The 19,231-nt window shown below is 43.6% G+C and overlaps 1 protein-coding gene across 1 annotated transcript in view; it reads left to right on the forward strand.

Annotated features, from left to right (window-relative positions):
* reck (reversion-inducing-cysteine-rich protein with kazal motifs) overlaps nt 1–19,231 on the forward strand; it is a 250,308-nt gene that overhangs the window by 203,068 nt on the left and 28,009 nt on the right. Inside the window, exons 17-19 of the mRNA XM_085993983.1 lie at nt 9,029–9,200; nt 13,835–14,030; nt 18,327–18,534. Coding sequence (XP_085850109.1) covers nt 9,029–9,200; nt 13,835–14,030; nt 18,327–18,534 — 576 coding nt within the window. The remainder of the gene's footprint in view (nt 1–9,028; nt 9,201–13,834; nt 14,031–18,326; nt 18,535–19,231) is intronic.

Consider the following 19,231-nt stretch of genomic DNA (forward strand, 5'->3'; position numbering starts at 1 on the left):
CTCAACTTTTCCTGCCACCTTCAAAGATTTATGTATATGAACCCCCAAGTCTCCCTGTTTCTGCACCCCCTTTAAAATTGTACCATTTCATTTATATTGTCATTCCTCATTTTTCCTTCCAAAATGCATCACTTCACACATCTCTGCATTAAATTTCATCTGCCATGTGTCTGCCCATGCCCCCCCTGAAGTCTGTTACTATCCTCCTCACTGTTTATTATATTTCCAAGCTTTGTCTCATCTGCAAACTTTGAAATTATGCCCACATACCAAGTCCAGGTCGTTAATATATATCAAAAAGAGCAGTGGTCCTAATATCGACCCCTGGGAGACACCACTGCACACTACCCTCCAGCCTGATAAACAACCGTTCACCACTACTGTCTACTTTCTGTCTCTTAGCCAGTGTTGTATCCACTCTGCCACTGTCTCTTTAATCCCGTGGGCTTCAATTTTGCTAACAAGTCTATTATGTGGCATTTTATCAAACGCCTTCCGAAAGTCCATATATATAACATTAACTACACTACCTTCATTAACCCTCTCCGTTACTTAATTGAAGAATTCAATCAAGTTTGTCAGACATGATTTGAATTTAACAAATCCATGTTGGCTGTCATTTATTAACCCATATCCTTGCAAGTGACAATTGATTTTGTCCCGGTTATGGTCTTTAGAAGTTTCCCCACCACCCTTTGGTTGACTGGCCTGTACTTACCTGGTTTATCTCTCTCTTTTTGAATTGGGGTGCAGCATTTACAACCTTCAACTCCTCTGGCTCTGCTCCCATAGCCAAGGAGGATTGAAAGATTGTGGCCAAAGCCTCTGCTATTTCCACCCTTACTTCCCTCAGCAACCAAGGATGCATCCCATCTGAACTGGCTGACTTTTTTACTCTGAGTGCTGCGAGCAGTTTAGGTACTTCCTCTTCATCTATTTCTATCCTATCTAATTTCTCTAACCCCCTTCTCCACTGATATTGGCATCATCCTCTTTAGTGAAGACAAATGCAAAGTACTCATTTATTACCTCAGCCATGCCATCTGCCTCCACAAGAAGATTTCCTTCCTTTGACTATCCGTTTACTCTTTATTTAGTGCTCCCTTTTATGTTACCCACTGATCTTTTCTCATACATTCGCTTTGCCCCTTATTTCCTTTTTCATTTCTCCTCTGCACTTTCTGTATTCTGCTTGATTCTCTACTGTATTATGAACCTGACATTTATCATAAGCCTCCTTTTTCTATTTCATTTTAATCCAGTTGCTTTAGTCATCCAGAGAGCTCTAACTTTGGATGCCCTTCCTTTCCCCCTCATATGAATGTGTCTAGCCTGTACCCAAACTATCTCCTCTTTGAAGGCTTCTCGTTTACTGTTTTTCCTGATAATCTTTGGCCCAAAACTGGCGGTCGGTGGTGTAGCTACGGAGTATGCCGCCAACCTCCGTATAGAATACGAACTTACCTTGTGCGAGGCCCCACGCATAGACTTGCTGTTTGGCGCTGCAGAGTTGTGCGCAGCGATTTACATCACGGAGGCCAAGAGCGCAGCGTAAGGCCTGTACGTAAGGGAAGAAATGCCCACAAAATCTGTCAAAACTAAGCCACGGCCACAGAAAATTCTTTCAGTCTTGCATTGAAATGAATATTTTAAAACTTTTAATTAAACTGGTATTTGGACTTATTTCATACATCAGCATTTTGTTAAAATTATGTAACAAAATACCAACATGTTGATTTTTGAAATGCAATACAGGAAACTTTCTGGTATCCAGCACTGACGGGACCGAGCTGGTGCCGGCCCATCAAAACTGCCGGAGAAACCAGCGCTAATGTTAAAACATATGGAGCTTCTGAGCTCCGTCTGAAGCAACAAACCCTGTTGCTTAGCAACAGCTTCAAAACAGTCGGCGCAGCTTGCAAGCGTCTCTGTAGCTAAGCAACAGGTTCAGCTAGACACTTGCAGAGCCACGACTGGAGAAAAAAAGCAACGAAAAGTAAAAAAACTTATCTGAACCGACTCCTGAATTTTGCCGGTGAATAGAGCGTTCCGGACATTTAACCTCCGTTTAAACGAAAGTTTCCTGTATCTGTATAAGATCATATCCAAAAAAACTCCCACTAGACTTTCGGAAACAAAACATGCTTTGATGAGAGTGGGTGCAGAAAAGGGGACTTGTGTTTATTGTGTACTATAATATTTGTCAACTAAACCAAAAAATAGTTGTGTTTTCCCACCTACTCCGTATGAAATTTAGGTGCAGCTATGTATAATGTACTTGTCACAATGTCTGCTTTCTCGCACATTTATAGTTCTATAAAATGTGTGGATATTTGGTATATGTCCAATAAACGTAATTAAACATTTCATGTTAAAGCACCCGGTCTGCCAAGGCTCTGTATCATTTACAAACAGTTCGTGAGACGCTGGAATATGATGAGGCTTGTTAGTGCAGAATACTAATAAAAGCAGTACGTGTTCAGTACATGTAGTTTGTTTCTGTGGGTGGTTTTCTGGTAGCAGTATCATTTCAATTTTATTTAAACTTATTGATCAATTTGCAGATTTTGCATGTTTTAGGGTAAAAGTTGCATTGCTTACAACTATATCCACTGCTTGCTCTCAATGTTCAATACAATTGGGTTCCTTTCACAGTGAAACAGGCTCCTGCACCTGCTTTCACTAACAGTAACATTTTCAGATGTAATTGCTGGGCAGTTGTTGGGGAATTAGCCCAACCCTGCGCCAACAATGAGTGTTTCACCGTCGGTGCGGATCATCTGTCAAGGCGTACCTTGACAGATCGCAAGTTCGGGATTTAGCACATGCGCCAGCGCGTGCGTAAATTCCAAACTTGTGGTCAATTTCAAAGGCGGTATGACAGCGTACCCTGAGTATGCCATCATACTCACCGCAAAATCTGCCCTTTCGTTTCTGTTCCACCTGGGCCAGATCCCTTTTCAACTCACTGAAATTAGCTCTCTTCCAGTTAAATATCTTCACCTTTGTATGTTCAATGTCCTTTTCCCTAACTATGCTAAACCTAATGATATTGTAATCAGTGTTTCCCAAATACTCTCCCACTGAGACATGCTCCATTTCCCCCACTTCATTCCTCAGAATTAGATCCAGCACTGCTTCCTTCCTCATTAGTTTGGAAACATACTGATGAAGAAAGCTCTCCTGTACACATTTCAAGAATTCCTCCTCCTCTTTGCCTTTTACGCTGTTTTCCCCCAGTCTATATTAGGATAATTGAAGTCCTCCATTATCACTACAGCCTCGGGTGATTGTCTGTGTGGAGTTTGCACATTCTCCCCGTGTTTGCGTGGGTTTTCTCCGGGTGCTCCGGTTTCCTCCCACAGTCCAAAGATGTGCGGGTTAGGTTGATTGGCTATGATAAAAATTGACCCTTAGTGTTAGGGGGATTAAATACGTGGGGTTACAGGGATAGGGTGGGATATGTGTTGGTGTAGGGGTTACGGGGATCGGGTGGGATATGTGTCGGTGCAGGCTCGATGGGCCGAAATGGCCTCTATCTGCACTGTGGGGTTTCTGTGTGTGTGATTTCTATTGTTTTTATGTGAGAAGCCACACAACACCAGGTTATAGTCCAACAGCTTTATTTGAAATCACAAGCTTTCGGAGCGCTGCTCCTTCGTCAGGTGAAGTGAAGAGATGCATATAGGCACAGCATATATAGTCAGAGAACACTGCCAAATGATTACAGGTAATCTTTCTAACTGCCCTTTATCACACCTCGGCAGAGAGATAATCACAGCAATCAAAGGTGTGAATGGTGTCCAAACAGGTCAGTCAGGAAAACATTACATCAAAGAACAATGAGGTGGGGTCACAAGGGGTCGAATGTTGCAGATGCTAGGGTCTGTATGAAAAACAAAAAACAGACAAAAAACAATAAATAAAAAAAATAAAAAAAATTCTTTGCTGGAAATCACAGCAGGTCCGGCCGCATCTGTGTAGAGAGAACAAGCCAACGACGACTCGAGTCTGGATGACTCTACGTCGGGTGGGGTTACATGTAGCGTGACATGAACCCAAGATCCCGGTTGAGGCCGTCCTCATGAGTGCGGAACTTGGCTATCAGTTTCTGCTCGACGATTTTGCGTTGTCGTGTGTCTCGAAGGCCGCCTTGGAGAATGCTTACCCGAAGATCGGAGGCTGAATGTCCTTGACTGCTGAAGTGTTCCCCGACTGGGAGGGAACACTCCTGCCTGGCGATTGTTGTGCGGTGTCCGTTCATCCGTTGTCGCAGTGTCTGCATGGTCTCGCCGATGTACCATGCTCCGGGGCATCCTTTCCTGCAACGTATGATGTAGACAACATTGGCCGAGTTACATGAGTATGTACCATGTACCTGGTGGGTGGTGTCCTCACGTGTGATGATGGTATCTGTGTTGATGATCTGGCATCTCTTGCAGAGGTTGCTGTGGCAGGGTTGTGTTAGGAAAATTGATGGGACTGAAGGCCGATAAATCCCCAGGGCCTGATAATCTACATCCCAGGGTACTTAAGGAAGTGGCCCTAGAAATAGTAGATGCATTGCTGGTCATCTTCCAGAACTCGATAGACTCTGGAACAGTACCCATGGATTGGAGGGCACCTAATGTTACCCCACTATTCAAAAAAGGTAGTAGAGAAAAAGCGGGGAATTATAGACCGGTAAGCCTGACATCGGTAGTGGGGAAAATGCTAGAGTCTATTATAAAAGATGTAATAGCAGAGCACTTGGTAAGCAGTGACAGGATCGGACAAAGTCAACATGGATTTACAAAAGGTAAATCATGCTTGACTAATCTACTGGAATTTTTTGAGGATGTAACTGGTAAAATAGATAAGGGAGAACCAATGGATGTGGTGTATTTGGACTTTCAGAAGGCTTTCGATAAGGTCCCACATAAGAGATTAGCGTGCAAAATTAAGGCACATGGGATTGGGGGTAAGGTATTGACTTGGATAGAGAACTGGTTGGCGGACAGAAAGCAAGGAGTTGGAATAAACGGGTTGTTTTCCAAGTGGCAGGCGGTGACTAGTGGGGTACCGCAAGGATCGGTCCAAGGACCCCAGCTATTCACAATATATATTAATGATCTGGACGAGGGAATTGGATGTAATATCTCCAAATTTGCAGACGACACAAAGCTGGGTGGGAGGGTAAGCTGTGAGGAGGATGTCGTGAAACTCCAGTACGATTTGGACAGATTGGGTGATTGGGCAGAAACATGGCAAATGCACTATAATGTGGATAAATGTGAGGTTATCCACTTTGGTGGCAAAAACAGGAAGGCAGATTATTATTTGAATGACAATAGATTGGGAGAAGGGGAAGTGCAAAGAGACCTGGGTGTTCTTGTGCACCAGTCGCTGAAGGTAAGCATGCAGGTGCAGCAGGCGGTTAAGAAGGCAAATGGTATGTTGGCTTTCGTAGCAAGAGGGTTCGAGTACAGGAACAAGGATGTCTTGCTACAGTTGTACAGGGCCTTGGTGAGACCGCACCTTGAGTATTGTGTGCAGTTTTGGTCACCTTACCTGAGGAAGGACGTTCTTGCCATGGAAGGAGTGCAGCGAAGATTCACCAGGCTGATACCTGGGATGGCAGGAATGACGTATGAGGAGCGATTGTGTCGATTGGGCTTATACTCACTGAAGTTTAGAAGATTGAGAGGGGATCTCATCGAAACCTATAAAATTCTGTCAGGCCTGGACAGACTAGATGCAGGAAGGATGTTTATGACGGCCGGGGAGTCCAGAACCAGGGGTCATAGTCTAAGGATAAGGGGTAAGCCATTTAGGACAGAAATGAGGAGGAATTTCTTCACCCAGAGAGTGGTGAACCTGAGGAATTCTCTGCCACAGAGGGCGGTGGAGGCCAGTTCATTAAATATATTCAAGAAAGAGTTGGATATATTTCTTGAGGCTAAAGGGATCAAGGGATATGGGGAGAAGGCAGGGACAGGGTACTGAATTTGGATGATCAGCCATGATCTCATTGACTGGCGGAGCAGGCTCGAAGGGCCGAATGGCCTACTCCTCCTATCTTCTATGTTTCTATGTGTGGTGTCGTGGTCGCTGTTCTCCTGAAAGCTGGGTAATTTGCTGCGAACGATGGTCTGTTTGAGGTTAGGCGGCTGTTTTGAAGGCGAGTAGTGGAGGCGTGGGGATGGCCTTAGCGAGGTGTTCATTGTCATCGATGACATGTTGAAGGCTGCGAAGAACATGGCGTAGTTTCTCCGCTCCGGGGAAGTACTGGACGACGAAGGGTACTCTGTTGATTGTGTCCCGTGTTTGTCTTCTGAGGAGGTCTATGCGATTTTTCACTGTGGCCCGCCGGAACTGTCGATCGACGAGTCGAGTGTCATATCACGTTCTTACGAGGGCGTCTTTCAGCGTCTACACAGATGCGGCCGGACCTGCTGTGATTTCCAGCAAAGAAATTTTTTTATTTTTTTTATTTATTGTTTTTTGTCTTTTTTGTTTTTCATACAGACCCTAGCATCTGCAACATTTGACCCCTTGTGACCCCACCTCATTGTTCTTTGATGTAATGTTTTCCTGACTGACCTGTTTGGATACCATTCACACCTTTGATTGCTGTGATTATCTCTCTGCCGAGGTGTGATAAAGGGCAGTTAGAAAGATTACCTGTAATCATCTGGCAGTGTTCTCTGACTATATATGCTGTGCCTATATGCATCTCTTCACTTCACCTGACGAAGGAGGAGCACTCCGAAAGCTTGTGATTTCAAATAAAGCTGTTGGACTATAACCTGGTGTTGTGTGACTTCTTACATTTGTCCACCCCACATCATGGCTATTGTTTTTACACCTTTTTGAAACTTGCAAATTTGCTCCTCCATCTCCTTCCTACTATTTGGTTGTCTACCTTGTCCACCTTGTACAGGTCTTCTGCCCCCAGAACTGGTCCCAATACCCCAGGAATCTGAAGCGCTCCCTCCTGCCCCATTTCTCCAGCCACATGTTAACCTGCTTTATCATTCTGTTCCTCTGCTCACGAGCGCATGGCACTGGGAGTGATCTAGAGATTACCACCTTTGAGGTCCTCCTCATCAGTTTCCACCCTAGCTTCTGAAACTCTGTAGGATCACAACCCTTTTCTTACCTGGATCATTGGTTCCAATATGGACCATAAGTTCTGGCTGTTCCCCTTCCCTCCGCAGAATGTTCTGCACCCGTCCTGTGATGTCCTCTACTCTGGCACCAGGGAGGCAACACACCATGCGAGACTCATTAGCAGTTGCAGAAATACCTGTCTGTCCTCCTGACTATCGAATCCCCATGACAACTGCATTTCTACATTTTGCTGTGCCCACCTGTGCAGTCATTTGCCCAACGGTGCTGTGGATTTTCTCTGGACTGCACTCCTTCATGGTGACGTCAACCTCACCGGTAATCAGCACTGAAAAACGATTTGTGAATGGCACACTCCTGGAGTATTCCTGCGCTGCCTGCTTTTTCTTCTTCCTACCGTGCCTGATGCCCACACTTGCTGTCCTCCTGAACTCTCTGACTGCAGGGTGACCATCTCCTGGAACGAGCGATCCAAGAAACTTTCAACCTCCCGTATGCCCTGCAGTGACACCAGCGCTCCTCAAGTTCAGAAACTCTTCATACATTGAGGCCTTATTGAAATGGTAAAATAAATAAAGTTGTTTTAAGCACAACTGGAAAATTGTGCACTATGTGATTCTAACAGGCAATAGCTGGGATTGTGCACCACTGAATTGCCTAGTGTCCACCCATCCAAAGGATCCCACTGGACAGAAAATTACCTCTAGTATGAATGGTTGCAGACTAATGAAACTGCACACTTCATGACTTTACTTTTCCCTGCAAAATATCATATCATCCATGTGCAAATGATCAGGAAGCAGTGTGTAGATAATTCAAGAACAGTTCAAATAATGAAAAATTTCCATTTGTAAGTTGTATTGCATCTCTCTCAGGAAGGTCTCAAAGCCCCATTTCTGACTTGCACTGTTCTCCCATTTTACCCACTACACTAACAACCTTCATATCACCAATTTTGAACTGACATGTGGTAATCTGAAGTATTGCAAAATCTGCCTGAGTTTAATCCGATCTACCTCCAGGTGTAAAGTGGGCACATCTCACTGCAAATGCAGCAACACCCAAAAGATGTGCAAGTGCCCTATAGCAATTTAATCCTAAACTGAACCTGTATGGAAAAGTCTACAGTTTATACATCGCAAATAAAAACTAAAATTGTTTTTAATTTGCTCAATGCTGCAGTAGTTGATATGGAAGTTCTTGTGTTTGAATTGGATGTAATTCTTGTGTTTGAATTGGAAGTACTTGCCTCTGTTTCATAGTGTCTTGAGACCATCTCCTGCATCCTAGAAATGTACAACATTAATGAGTAGTTCAGTAGGATGGAGGCAATGAGTGATTTTTTTTTGATGGAAATTTATTCTTCATTGATATCATCCTCATCCATCAACTGACCAAACAAGACTGGGCCTAAACATTCCACATTCTTATAACAAAGTATTACTATTTTATGTAATGGTATAAAAACACAAACAAACAGATATGTGCGAATAATTGCACAGTAGTAATCTCATTGCGTGTTCAGGTGCAGTTGTAAACTTCTCAAGGTTCATGCTTGTGATTTATGATGCTTCCTAAACCCCCTCAACCCCCTCAGTGAGAATGCTGCCTTGTGGCAATCTCTGGTATCTTCTGTTGCATGTCCAAATGATCTCCTGATTATTAGCTGCTAATTGTCAACCAACTAAACTTTCAGTAATTATGCCACGGTCCTCAAATCGGATGTCATCACACATCATGCCATGTTTTGTCTTAAGCTAACTTGCATGGCTGAAAACTGGGTGTGACAGTTGGTTCTGTATCAGTGGACAGATAGAAAAATTATACGCTGGGATAGGTACTATTTCTGTAACATGCATGAAGATTTATAACATAAAGAATGTTCACCAAGTAAACTGTTTATAAATGTCTTGTATAGGTCTTCCCTGTAACTGTGCTGACCAGTTTGTACCAGTTTGTGCCCACAATGGACGCACCTACCCAAGTGCCTGTATTGCACGATGTGTCGGACTGCAAGACAATCAGTTTGAATTTGGACCCTGTACATCCAAAGATCCATGCACTCCTAATCAATGTTCCAAAAGTCAAAGGTATCAACACTTTTTTTTATATGAATTGGTTTATGTTCAAATTAATCACAGCGCTCTATGAATTACCTATTGGACCTTCTTCAGCTACTGATTAGTATGGGTTCTCAGTTTGCTGCAGCTTCCAAGTATACAGTAGGCCTCCCTGTGTCCGTTGTCATAGCTACCACTTTTGTGTTTAGAAATTTCCAGTCATCTACTTTTCCTGCTCATTGGTGCTAACATACTGCACTTCCCTGAGCTATGGGCATCAGTAAATGTGGCTGTGCTGCTGACTTATAATTAAGTTATCATTTCAGTGATCTATAAAGAGACCATACTAGTAATCGGAGTAGCAGTATTACCTGGTTCTCCATCTTCCCATAGCCACAGGTTTTTGCAGTAGTGATAGACGGATACCCCAAATATACATGAAACGATGACACAAATTGACAGCACCTCCAGCTCTTAGCTGTGTAACCTAGCAGTACTTCCTGCCTCAATCCTTATGCAACTTCAAAAGGAACATGTGCTTCTCCCTCATTTCTGTTTTGTTCCTGACTTTTGGGGCAATTTACCTCTGTTAGCTGCAGAACTGCTTTGAGTGACTTCACCTCTACATGTTGAGAGACTTGACTTTCACTGCAGCTTTCTTAGTCATGAAGCCACTTTGGAGATGTAGAAATCACACATTCTGTAGCTGGTTGAGAAAGAGCTACTAGCCTATTATTAACAGTAATAGTAGATTTATATCTGAAGCAAATGTTTGATGGCTCATAATGGTGTTTGGTAGCTAAAGGTCACCTCTAAACCAAGTTAAACTGGAGTCAGCTGTAAATTTAGACTTTACTAGGGACATTAAAAAGAAGCTGAATACATATTTAGCTAGGTTTTGGATTGGAAATGGTATTGGTAATTACAGCAGTGGGTTTCAAACTTTCTGTGTGGGAGATAGAAACAGGATGACTTTGAACTATCTTACAGACCCCCTATAGTCCAAGGGTTTCAGTTTGAAAACCTCTACAGGCACAGTATAGATTGAGGTATCAAGTATTGCATGGGACACAATAGTTTTTGTCGTGTTTGGAACGCATGAGTGGGTGCAGCATTCGGTGACCAGGGCCAAATAGTAAAAATATGAGAATGATTGAATATTCTACACAGTGACTCTTGGGGGGTCTGGGAATGTTTATGCAAAAGTTTCCTTTGGCCAAGACAGCTGAAAGATCTGCCACCAATAGTGGGGCAAAGAGAGGGGGGAACTCATAGAGGTTGGAATTAGAGGAATGGAGAGGGTATAGGGATGGAGAAGATTGCAGAGATAGAATGGGGGCAAGACCATGGAGGGATTTGTAAACTAGAGCAAGGATTTTGAATTTGAAGCATTGGGAGACAGGAAGCCAAGGTAGGTCAGTGAAGATGGGGGTGATGGGCATGTGGCAGTTGGAGTTTATGGAGGGTGGAGGATGGCAAGCCAGCAAGGAGCGTGTTGGAATAGTCAAGTCTTGAGGTGATCAATGCATGCATAAGGGTTTCAGTGTCTGAGGCAAATAATATCACAAATACGAAAGTAGGCGGTCTTGATAATGGATTAAATGTATGGTTTAAAACTCAACTCAGGATCAGTCAAGAAACCAAGATTATGAACATTCAGGTTCCGCCTGTGATAGTGGCTGGGGAGGTGGATGGAGCCAGTTACAAGGGAGCGGAAGTTGTGGCAGGGGCCAAAGACAATGGGCTGGATTTTGCTCTTAGCAGTGAAGGAACAGCGCACGTGCTGACAGTTTCTCACGGCATGGCGTCTGCCGTCTTTTCCAGCGTGGCGCCCTCCATAGGGGATCTGTGGCATGTGTGACCAGGGCAAGCAAAAGTGAGGCTCTTCAACCAATCAGATTGAAGTATCCTCACTGAGATGCGCAGAATCCAAACCAGGAAGTATAAAGCAGGAAATATAAATGAGATTGAAATAATGTAGAGAAAGTGAAATAAAGATTGGGAAATACAAATGGGATTAAGGGAGAGAGATAAAAGAGACAGACAGAAAAAGGTAAAATAAAAATTATTTTATTTAAATTTTTTAAGATCTCCAACACTAATTTTCTTCTGAAGGAATGAGACTCCACACTTGTAAAATTAATTTTTCAGGGCCAGAGAGGTTGTGCAACAATAACAATCACCTATCATCACACCATTAAAAATTCACTTACTCCTAAATGCATCAGCCCTAACTTTTTCAGCCACTTTTAGTGCGGAACTATTGGGTAAATACAGTAAGTTCACGCTGTTGCAGTCATTTCAATGTCAAGTCTGTTGGCGAGGACTACAACAGCACATCTTGTGGAGGAGCGCACCATGTGGAGGAGTAAGGTATCTCTGACAGCAACTTCTGGATTTCCATGTTTAACTGTGCATGTGCGTACTCCAGAAATTGCTGTCAGATTTCCTCCATTATAACGGTGAGCACTGGCAGACTCACCGTTGTTCTCATCGCAAATTCCGGGCCACTGATTTTAGCCATGTCAATTTTGAGCTGCAGAAAATTGTGACTCATCCAAGTCTGGATGTTAGATAAGCAGTCTGACAGTCCAAGGGTTGAGAGTAAGACATTCCTCTGTTAAATGTGTTATATGTGAACCTCTTAGAAATTGATCAGAACCAACATATTTGGGGATTTAACTCATTGCGCAGTAACAGATCACTTGGATTCAATAGAGCATTTTAGTAAACTCTGCAACTGAAATTTCTGAACCAGCACTTCCAGTGTCTGAAGCTCCTGCTAGTTGAGCAGATTTGGAAAATTGACTCTATAATTGCCAGTTACTAGAATGGCCAATCAACATCATCAATGGGTTTTGATTACATCCAGTGAATCAGCAGTGTTCATAGAATCACAGAATGTTCCAGAAAGAGGGTATTCACTCTAGCAAGTCTGTTCCGATTCTTTTCTCCACATGAGCCACCAGATCTAATCTCACTCTACCTGCTCCTCTACTCTTTAATATTCCTCTATTTCATGTGATTATTTAATTCTCTTTTAAAAGAATCGACACACTGTGTATCAACACAGTTTGTGGCAAAGAATTCCACATGCTAACCACCCTTTGTATAAAGACATTTCTTTCTAAACTCTTTAATTCTTTTTGTGATCACCTTAAATTTGTGGCCTCAAGCCAACCACTGGAAACAATCTTTTCATTGCTTTTCTTAAATACCTCGACAACTTGGTCTGAGATAACTACAGTTGGTTAACTCGGACCACGCTGTCCTCATTGTGCCCTGATTATGTAACAGAAAGCTGATAATTCTTGATGAGATGGAGCTAATGCTGGGAATTTGGTGCAGAGGGGGAAGGAGTTGCTAAGTAATTTAAATTAAATATATACATAATCAGTAATGAATTAGATCTAAGGAGATAAAATTAAAATGAACCAAGTAGAGGATACCAACATTAAAGAGATCCGAATTGTCTTAAATAAAAATCTGGTATACATAAATAATACGGGGATGCTAAAGGAAAAACATATTTTATATATATATATATATATATATATATATAATATAAGTAGATAGACTTTTAAGCAAAATGATGGGACAGCTGAGGCCCATTGCCTGCAATTCCTGTGCCGTGTGGGAACTCCGGGACGCTTCACGTATCTTGGATAACCATGTGTGAAGTTAGTGCCTCCAGTTGCTCGAACTCAAGTTCAGGGTTGCTGAGCTTGAGGAATGGCTGGAGTCATTGCAGGGCATACGGGAGACTGGGAATCTCCTGGAGCGCACGTTCCAGGAGGTGGTCACCCCACAGCTACAGAGAGTACAAAACCTGTTACATCCCTACCTTTTTCCAGTTCTGACGAAGGGTCACAGACCAGAAACGTTAACTCTGTTTCTCTCTCCACGGATACTGCCTGGCCTGCTGAGTTTTTCCAGCATTTTCTGTTGTTATTTCAGATTTCCAGCATCCGCAGTATTTTGCTGTTGTAAAATATTTTTTAATGTAGTCACTGTTGTAATGTAGGAAACGTGGCAGCCAATTTCAAACAGCAATGAAATAAATTACCAGATAATCTGTTTTAGTGATGTAGGTTGAGGGATAAATGTAAGCCAGGACACTGGGAGAACTCCCCTGCTCTTCCTTGAATAGTAGCAAGGGATTTTTTACATTCACATGAGAGGGGAGATGTGGCCTTGGTTTAACGTCTCATTTGAAAGTCAGCACCTCTGTCAGTGCAGCACTCCCTCAGTACTGCTCTGAGGAGTCAGCCTTGATTATGTGCCCAAGAACTGGAGTGGGAGTTGAATCCTTGACCTTCTGACTCAGGTGAGAGTGCGAGCACTGAGCTAAAGAAGACACTTTATATTGAAATGGATGTTCCAGATATTGAAAGAGTGTATGCCCATTGTTACGTCAGTTCTCCAGAAAAATGGACAATCACTACCAGTCTTTAAAAATCCAGGAAGGGTGCAAGCAGAATTTTCCATCAGAACAGCAGCCAGGAGAGTGCCTGCAGCCTGGCTCAAAATTATCTAAGCTATGTTTAGTTTCCTTTTATAACTACCTGAAAATTAATTTGACAAATTCATTTTGTCTTGTTTGTCAGTAAATTTTAAAATCCTGTTTTTCTAAAAAAAAATATTAAAAATTTTATTTTCAAAAGGTGTATTCCAAAACCAAAAGTTTGTCTCACTAGCATTGATTTACTTGAATGTGACCAGTACGAGTGTATCTCAAGATCGGTGAATTGCGAGCTGCTCCCAGTCGAACCTGTTTGTGATACAGAAAATGTGGAACACTCCAATCGGTGTGCCTTGTACCAAAGATCAAAAACTTTGTCCTACATGGGCCCATGCCAGGTATGAATATACTAATTTCACACTGTAAAAATGATCTACAGGCTGGTACAATCAGTAGATCTATAGATTTGAGGGTTAATTCCAAAATCCTACACTCCTGCGAAGTTCTCTACTGAGAGTGAGGGGTTGCAGAATTAGCCATTTGGAATCATTTTGTGGTTCTAATGCACTCTGTTACTTATAGTTATTAATGCACTGCGACTAACTGTTGTAAGGAAACTTGGCCTTTCCCACTTTGGTGGGTCCCACTTCCACCAGCTGTACACTATACACCTGCTTCATGTGGGTCTACAGTACGTTGGGGGCACCAGAGGTGGGACTGGCAGGAATTCCAGTGGGTGATATCATCCCCTCAATCCTGCCTCTTGCTGACGTTGTCTGGAAGGAGGGCAGCACAAGAAACACCCTCACTTTGGGCCTGATGAATTGTCCAGCGTAGAACAAAACGAGTAGAATCCTACTGTTACCGAGTCCAAACCCAATTTCCATCCCGCTCGCTCCTGCCCGGCTCCTTAACACCCCCAGTATACTAGGAACCCCAAGGAGATTTGGGCCCCTGTTACTTCAGGTTTTAATATACCCCATTACCTCCTTAGTACTTTTATATTTCCCTCAAACTTTAATGATAGTTTGTTATAAGTATGCTTTGTTAACTTAATCGAGTCTCTCCATTGTTTATTTTAAATTCAGTTTACATTGTGTTTAACCATAGATTGTCACGTCTGCTTCTGTTGTTTCCATTGTCTTATTTTTTTTAACTGGTTTGCTCAAGAGTGTGTCTCATATTTGCACTGTCTCAGGAAAAAACAGTTTTGTGTACGCTTCTATTTGAGTTCAGCTAATGGATGTCCTATGTTATCTACCCCATCATGCTCTATGCTCATGCCAGGCCCCCTAGCCTGTTCTGATGCACTATCCTACAGTGGCTACCCTCCTCTTTCTTGTCTCTTCTAAAGTCTTCCTATTGAAGGCAGTAGTTCTACCTCCAGCACCATAAACTAGCCACAGTGCAAAGCAGCAGCCCTTATAAAACTACTGTGCCCCCCATTGCTTGGCCCCCTTGCAGCCATACCACCCCTTTTGCTTGCTAAAAATGCACAGGTAACATGATAATTATTTACAACAGCAAAATATTGCGGATGCTGGAAATCATAAATAACAACAGAAAATGCTGGAAACACTCAGCAGGTCAGACAGCATCGTGGAGAGAGAAACAGAGTTAACGTTTCAGGTTGATGACCCTTCGTCGTTCTGCTGCCTGACTTGCTGAGAGTTTCCAGCATTTTCTGTTGTTATTTATGATAGTTATTTACATTAACTGACCTCACCAAATCCTGCAAAGTCAGCTCCCACCTCCCCTTGTGCGAGAATTGCTCTGCGCGCAGAGATCTTGAGACCACTTTTGTCGGGATCACGCATTAACCTGTACATAATTGAGAAGTGGTTTTACAACCAAAGATGACTTAGTATTTGAGTACAGCATTTAGTAATGGCAGCTTTCTGCTTAACGTAACTTCCTACTGTGAAATGGACTCAGCCAGGGATAAAATATTAAGTGCAAGTTCTGTACTCTTGTGTGGGCTACCTTCCCCCTGTGTGCTGGAATGCTATGGCCTAGAAATTGAGTTGGTGCCGCGCCAGGGCTTTAGCGCCGGAAATTTAGCGCCGGCGCTAAGTCCCCCTGCGCGCGCCAAAAATTCAGTAGCGCCGCGCCCAGACGGCTGCCGGCGCTACTGGCGGGCGTGAGCGCCTCCCAATGGGCGCTGACTGCCGCATTCCGGCGCTGCGGGACCCGATGCGGTGCGGCAGGCTGGGGAAGTGCAGGCCTCCTCCTTCAGTTAAGGAGGAGCTGCCTGCACCCGCCCGCTGTCCGTTCAAATATTGAAAAAAATGAGCCCGGCACCTCGGACAAGTGCCGGGCTTGCAGGCCAGACGCATCTGTTCCGCGGTGGGGGGGTGGAGGAGTCCGGGGAGGGAGGTGCGGGCAGGCGGCCGGCCGCCGCGCGACCTTAATGCGCCGGCGCTAACTCGGGGAAGACTCGGTTGAAAAAATCTTAGTTGCGGCTGCCACGGGCGAGGCGGCCGCAACTCAATTTCGGCGCTGGGGCCCGTCACCACGGCAACCGGGACGCTGCGCACACCGATGACGTCATCGGTGCCGGCGCAGCGCAACCGGTGTAACGCCGACGGAAGGGCCCCACTGAATTTTCAAACTGGCCATAACTGCGGCGCTAGGCCCTCCAGCGCCCCAAATGGGGCGCTAAGCCTACTGAATTTTCAGCCCTATGTGTTTTAAGCTAAATTATGTGCATTTGTGAAAGAGTTCTTTCTGTATTTTGCAGGCTGTATCTGAGTGCAATTGTCTTTTTCTTTATTTCTACCTTTAAATCGCTTCTTAATTAAATATAGTGGCACAAAAATTGCTGTCAAAATAACAATGAAGCTAATAACGCTCGCTGTTATTTAAGTGCAAGTACCACCGCAAATTCAGGCAAGGGCAGCTGCGCAATTAAACAAGGAAATTGAGATGCTGCTGTCAGAGATGCGCTGCTTCACCGTCAGCTTTGTGAAAACGGCATCTCGCGGTCTAGCTGTCCATTCAAATGCATTGAAAGACATGAAGTTCCTGTACTTGCACGGTAGATATGATGTAAACTCACCACAGTCAAGTCGCTTCAAGTCTAAGTCCCCTTTTAATGACGCGAGAAGTGTTAATTACTGCCAGTCAACTTCTCTGCCGCTGAAAATTAACTTTTGTAAGTGTGGAGTCTCATTCCATCAGTCTCTTTTTTTCTCACTCTTAATCCAATCTTTTTTTCCCCCTCTTTATTTCTCTTTCTGTACCTAATTGACATTGAATTCACCCACTCTAACTTTAACTTCCTTGTTCAGATCTTGTGCTGGTCATTTCACAATCCTTCAATCTGATTGGTTAAGGAGATACACAGTTGCTTCTCCTGTTCACTCAGATCCCAGATGTCCTGTAGAGGGCGCCGTGCCATTTCCATCTCACACTTCTAGCAACTTGCCACGCAAAATATCGGCCCAGAAATTAGGTTCGGGGGCTTGCCGCGCGTGCAAGCCCCCGATGTGCACTTACACTGCGCGCTGGCCGTTCTGCTCCCGGGACACTGGAATTCCTTTTTTCAGTTGATTACTCCCGGGCAGCGTCTGATGTCACGCCGCCCAGGAGTGCAGCCAGCGCGAAGCCTCGAGCGCGGAGTCTAAGTTAGACACGCCCCTTGAGGTCTCCTTACTATAGGCCACGCCCCCAATTTTTAACACAAGCTGAAAAGCAATTTCACATGTATTTTTATTAATCTTTAGCTAACTTTTATAAAGTTTTAAATACTTTTACATTATTTTGAAGAATGTAAAGTAGTTTTAAACAGAATTAAAGTGTAGTTATTTTGATGAGCTGGCTGGGATCACGTGGGCACTGGGCAACCAATGGGAGGTTGCAAAAGTTCATTCATGAGTTTGATAGTAAGAACTGTCAAACTCATGAAAACTCAGGGCGCCCAAAACAGCACTTAAACTACAAATAAAAGTTTTTTAAAATCCCAATAAATAAATGAACTATGAATAACTGTAAAAAACTATTTTAAACAATTAATCAAATTTTTGAAAAAAATAATTTTTTAACAAATCGGGTCTAAAAATACACTTACCTTACTGTAAATTCTTTAAAAATAACAAACCTGTTGAAAAAAAATTCTAAATTGTATTAATAGACCACTTACCTGTAAAACTAAGTACTTACGTCTGGTTTTTTCAAGCGTAAAAACCGGAGGCCTTTACGCACGGGCAACTCTTCACCAAAAAATGGAATTTCAGCGCACACGCGCTGCCTGAAATGTCGCACGCGTTCCGCCTCTTAACCCCTTGGTTCAGAGGACAGGAAATGCCGGTTTTCAGCGCATGCGCTGTGCATCCTGAAAACCGGCACTTCCATCGGGCCCACGCGTGAGTACCCCGTCCGTACTCACGCATTAGGACCCGAATTACTGGGCCATTATGGTGATTAAATGGGCATGGGCAAGTCTAACTAACGGTGAGCTCCGTTCGTTGACCGGTTACAGGAATTTTTGGACCAATGTTTAATGAGTCCTGTTAATACAATAAATTGGGATCCAGTATTTTCAAAGTGATCTGTTCTCGTATTAGATTTAATGCGTATCATTTCCAATGAAGTTTAATTGATGCTGTTAGGTGTAAGATGAAATGTAACCGTTCATATCGAATAGCTCGTACTTTATTGAAAACTCTGTTTTTGGTTTTGTATTTTCTTTGGAGGATCTGTGTGGGCAGCAGCCTGTCTGTGGTCATAATGGTGAGACATACGATAATGTGTGTGCTGCTTACTCGGATCGTGTGGCAGTGGACTATATTGGACGTTGCCAAGCTGTAGGCATTCGACCTGATTACAATTCTTATCCAGAGTGCTCATCCGTCACGTGTTCACCGCTCCCCAGCAATGGATGCAAGCCCGTCACTCCACCTGGTAAAGAACAAAATATATCTTTTCCTAGAACTGGCAATCTGATGATTTGTTTTAATTTTTGCTGAATGTTGACCTTTACCTCGAACTCCCACATATCTACGGATGGTTTAGTTGGAAAGATTTCCCTTTTATAATGCTTGACGTAAAGGATTGCTTGGGTGGAATGCATGGAGGAAAATCGTGCAGGGAGGATCGCACGCCTGTAACTGAGCCTGTACGATTTTTCATCCATTTAAATGAACAAATGGAATATTGAGCGGGCTTTGTTACAGGTGTGTGATCCTGTTGCCCGATTTTCCTGTGTGCGCTTTGTCCAGGCGATCCTTTATAACCGAGCACTAATAGTATCGTTAGGGGGATAGATAGAGTTCTTTGCAGCCGAGAGCGAGAGTCCCGAAGGCTGTGTTGCCTGCCCGATGCCAGGGTTAAGGACATCTCCTCTGGACTGGAGAGAAACTTGGAGTGGGAGGGGGAGGATCCAGTTGTCGTGGTCCATGTTGGTACCAACGACATAGATAGGACAAGGAAGGAGGTTCTGCTGAGGGAGTTTGAGCAGCTAGGGGCCAAATTAAAAAGCAGAACCACAAGGGTAATAATGTTCTTACCTGAGCCACGAGCGAATTTGGCTACGACAAATAAAATTAGAGAGTTAAATGCGTGGCTCAAAGACTGGTGTGGGAGAAATGGGTTTTGCTTC

This window comes from Somniosus microcephalus, chromosome 7, assembly GCF_052327205.1.
Source record: "Somniosus microcephalus isolate GS21.2 chromosome 7, FLI_Smic_1.0, whole genome shotgun sequence".
Taxonomy (NCBI): domain Eukaryota; kingdom Metazoa; phylum Chordata; class Chondrichthyes; order Squaliformes; family Somniosidae; genus Somniosus; species Somniosus microcephalus.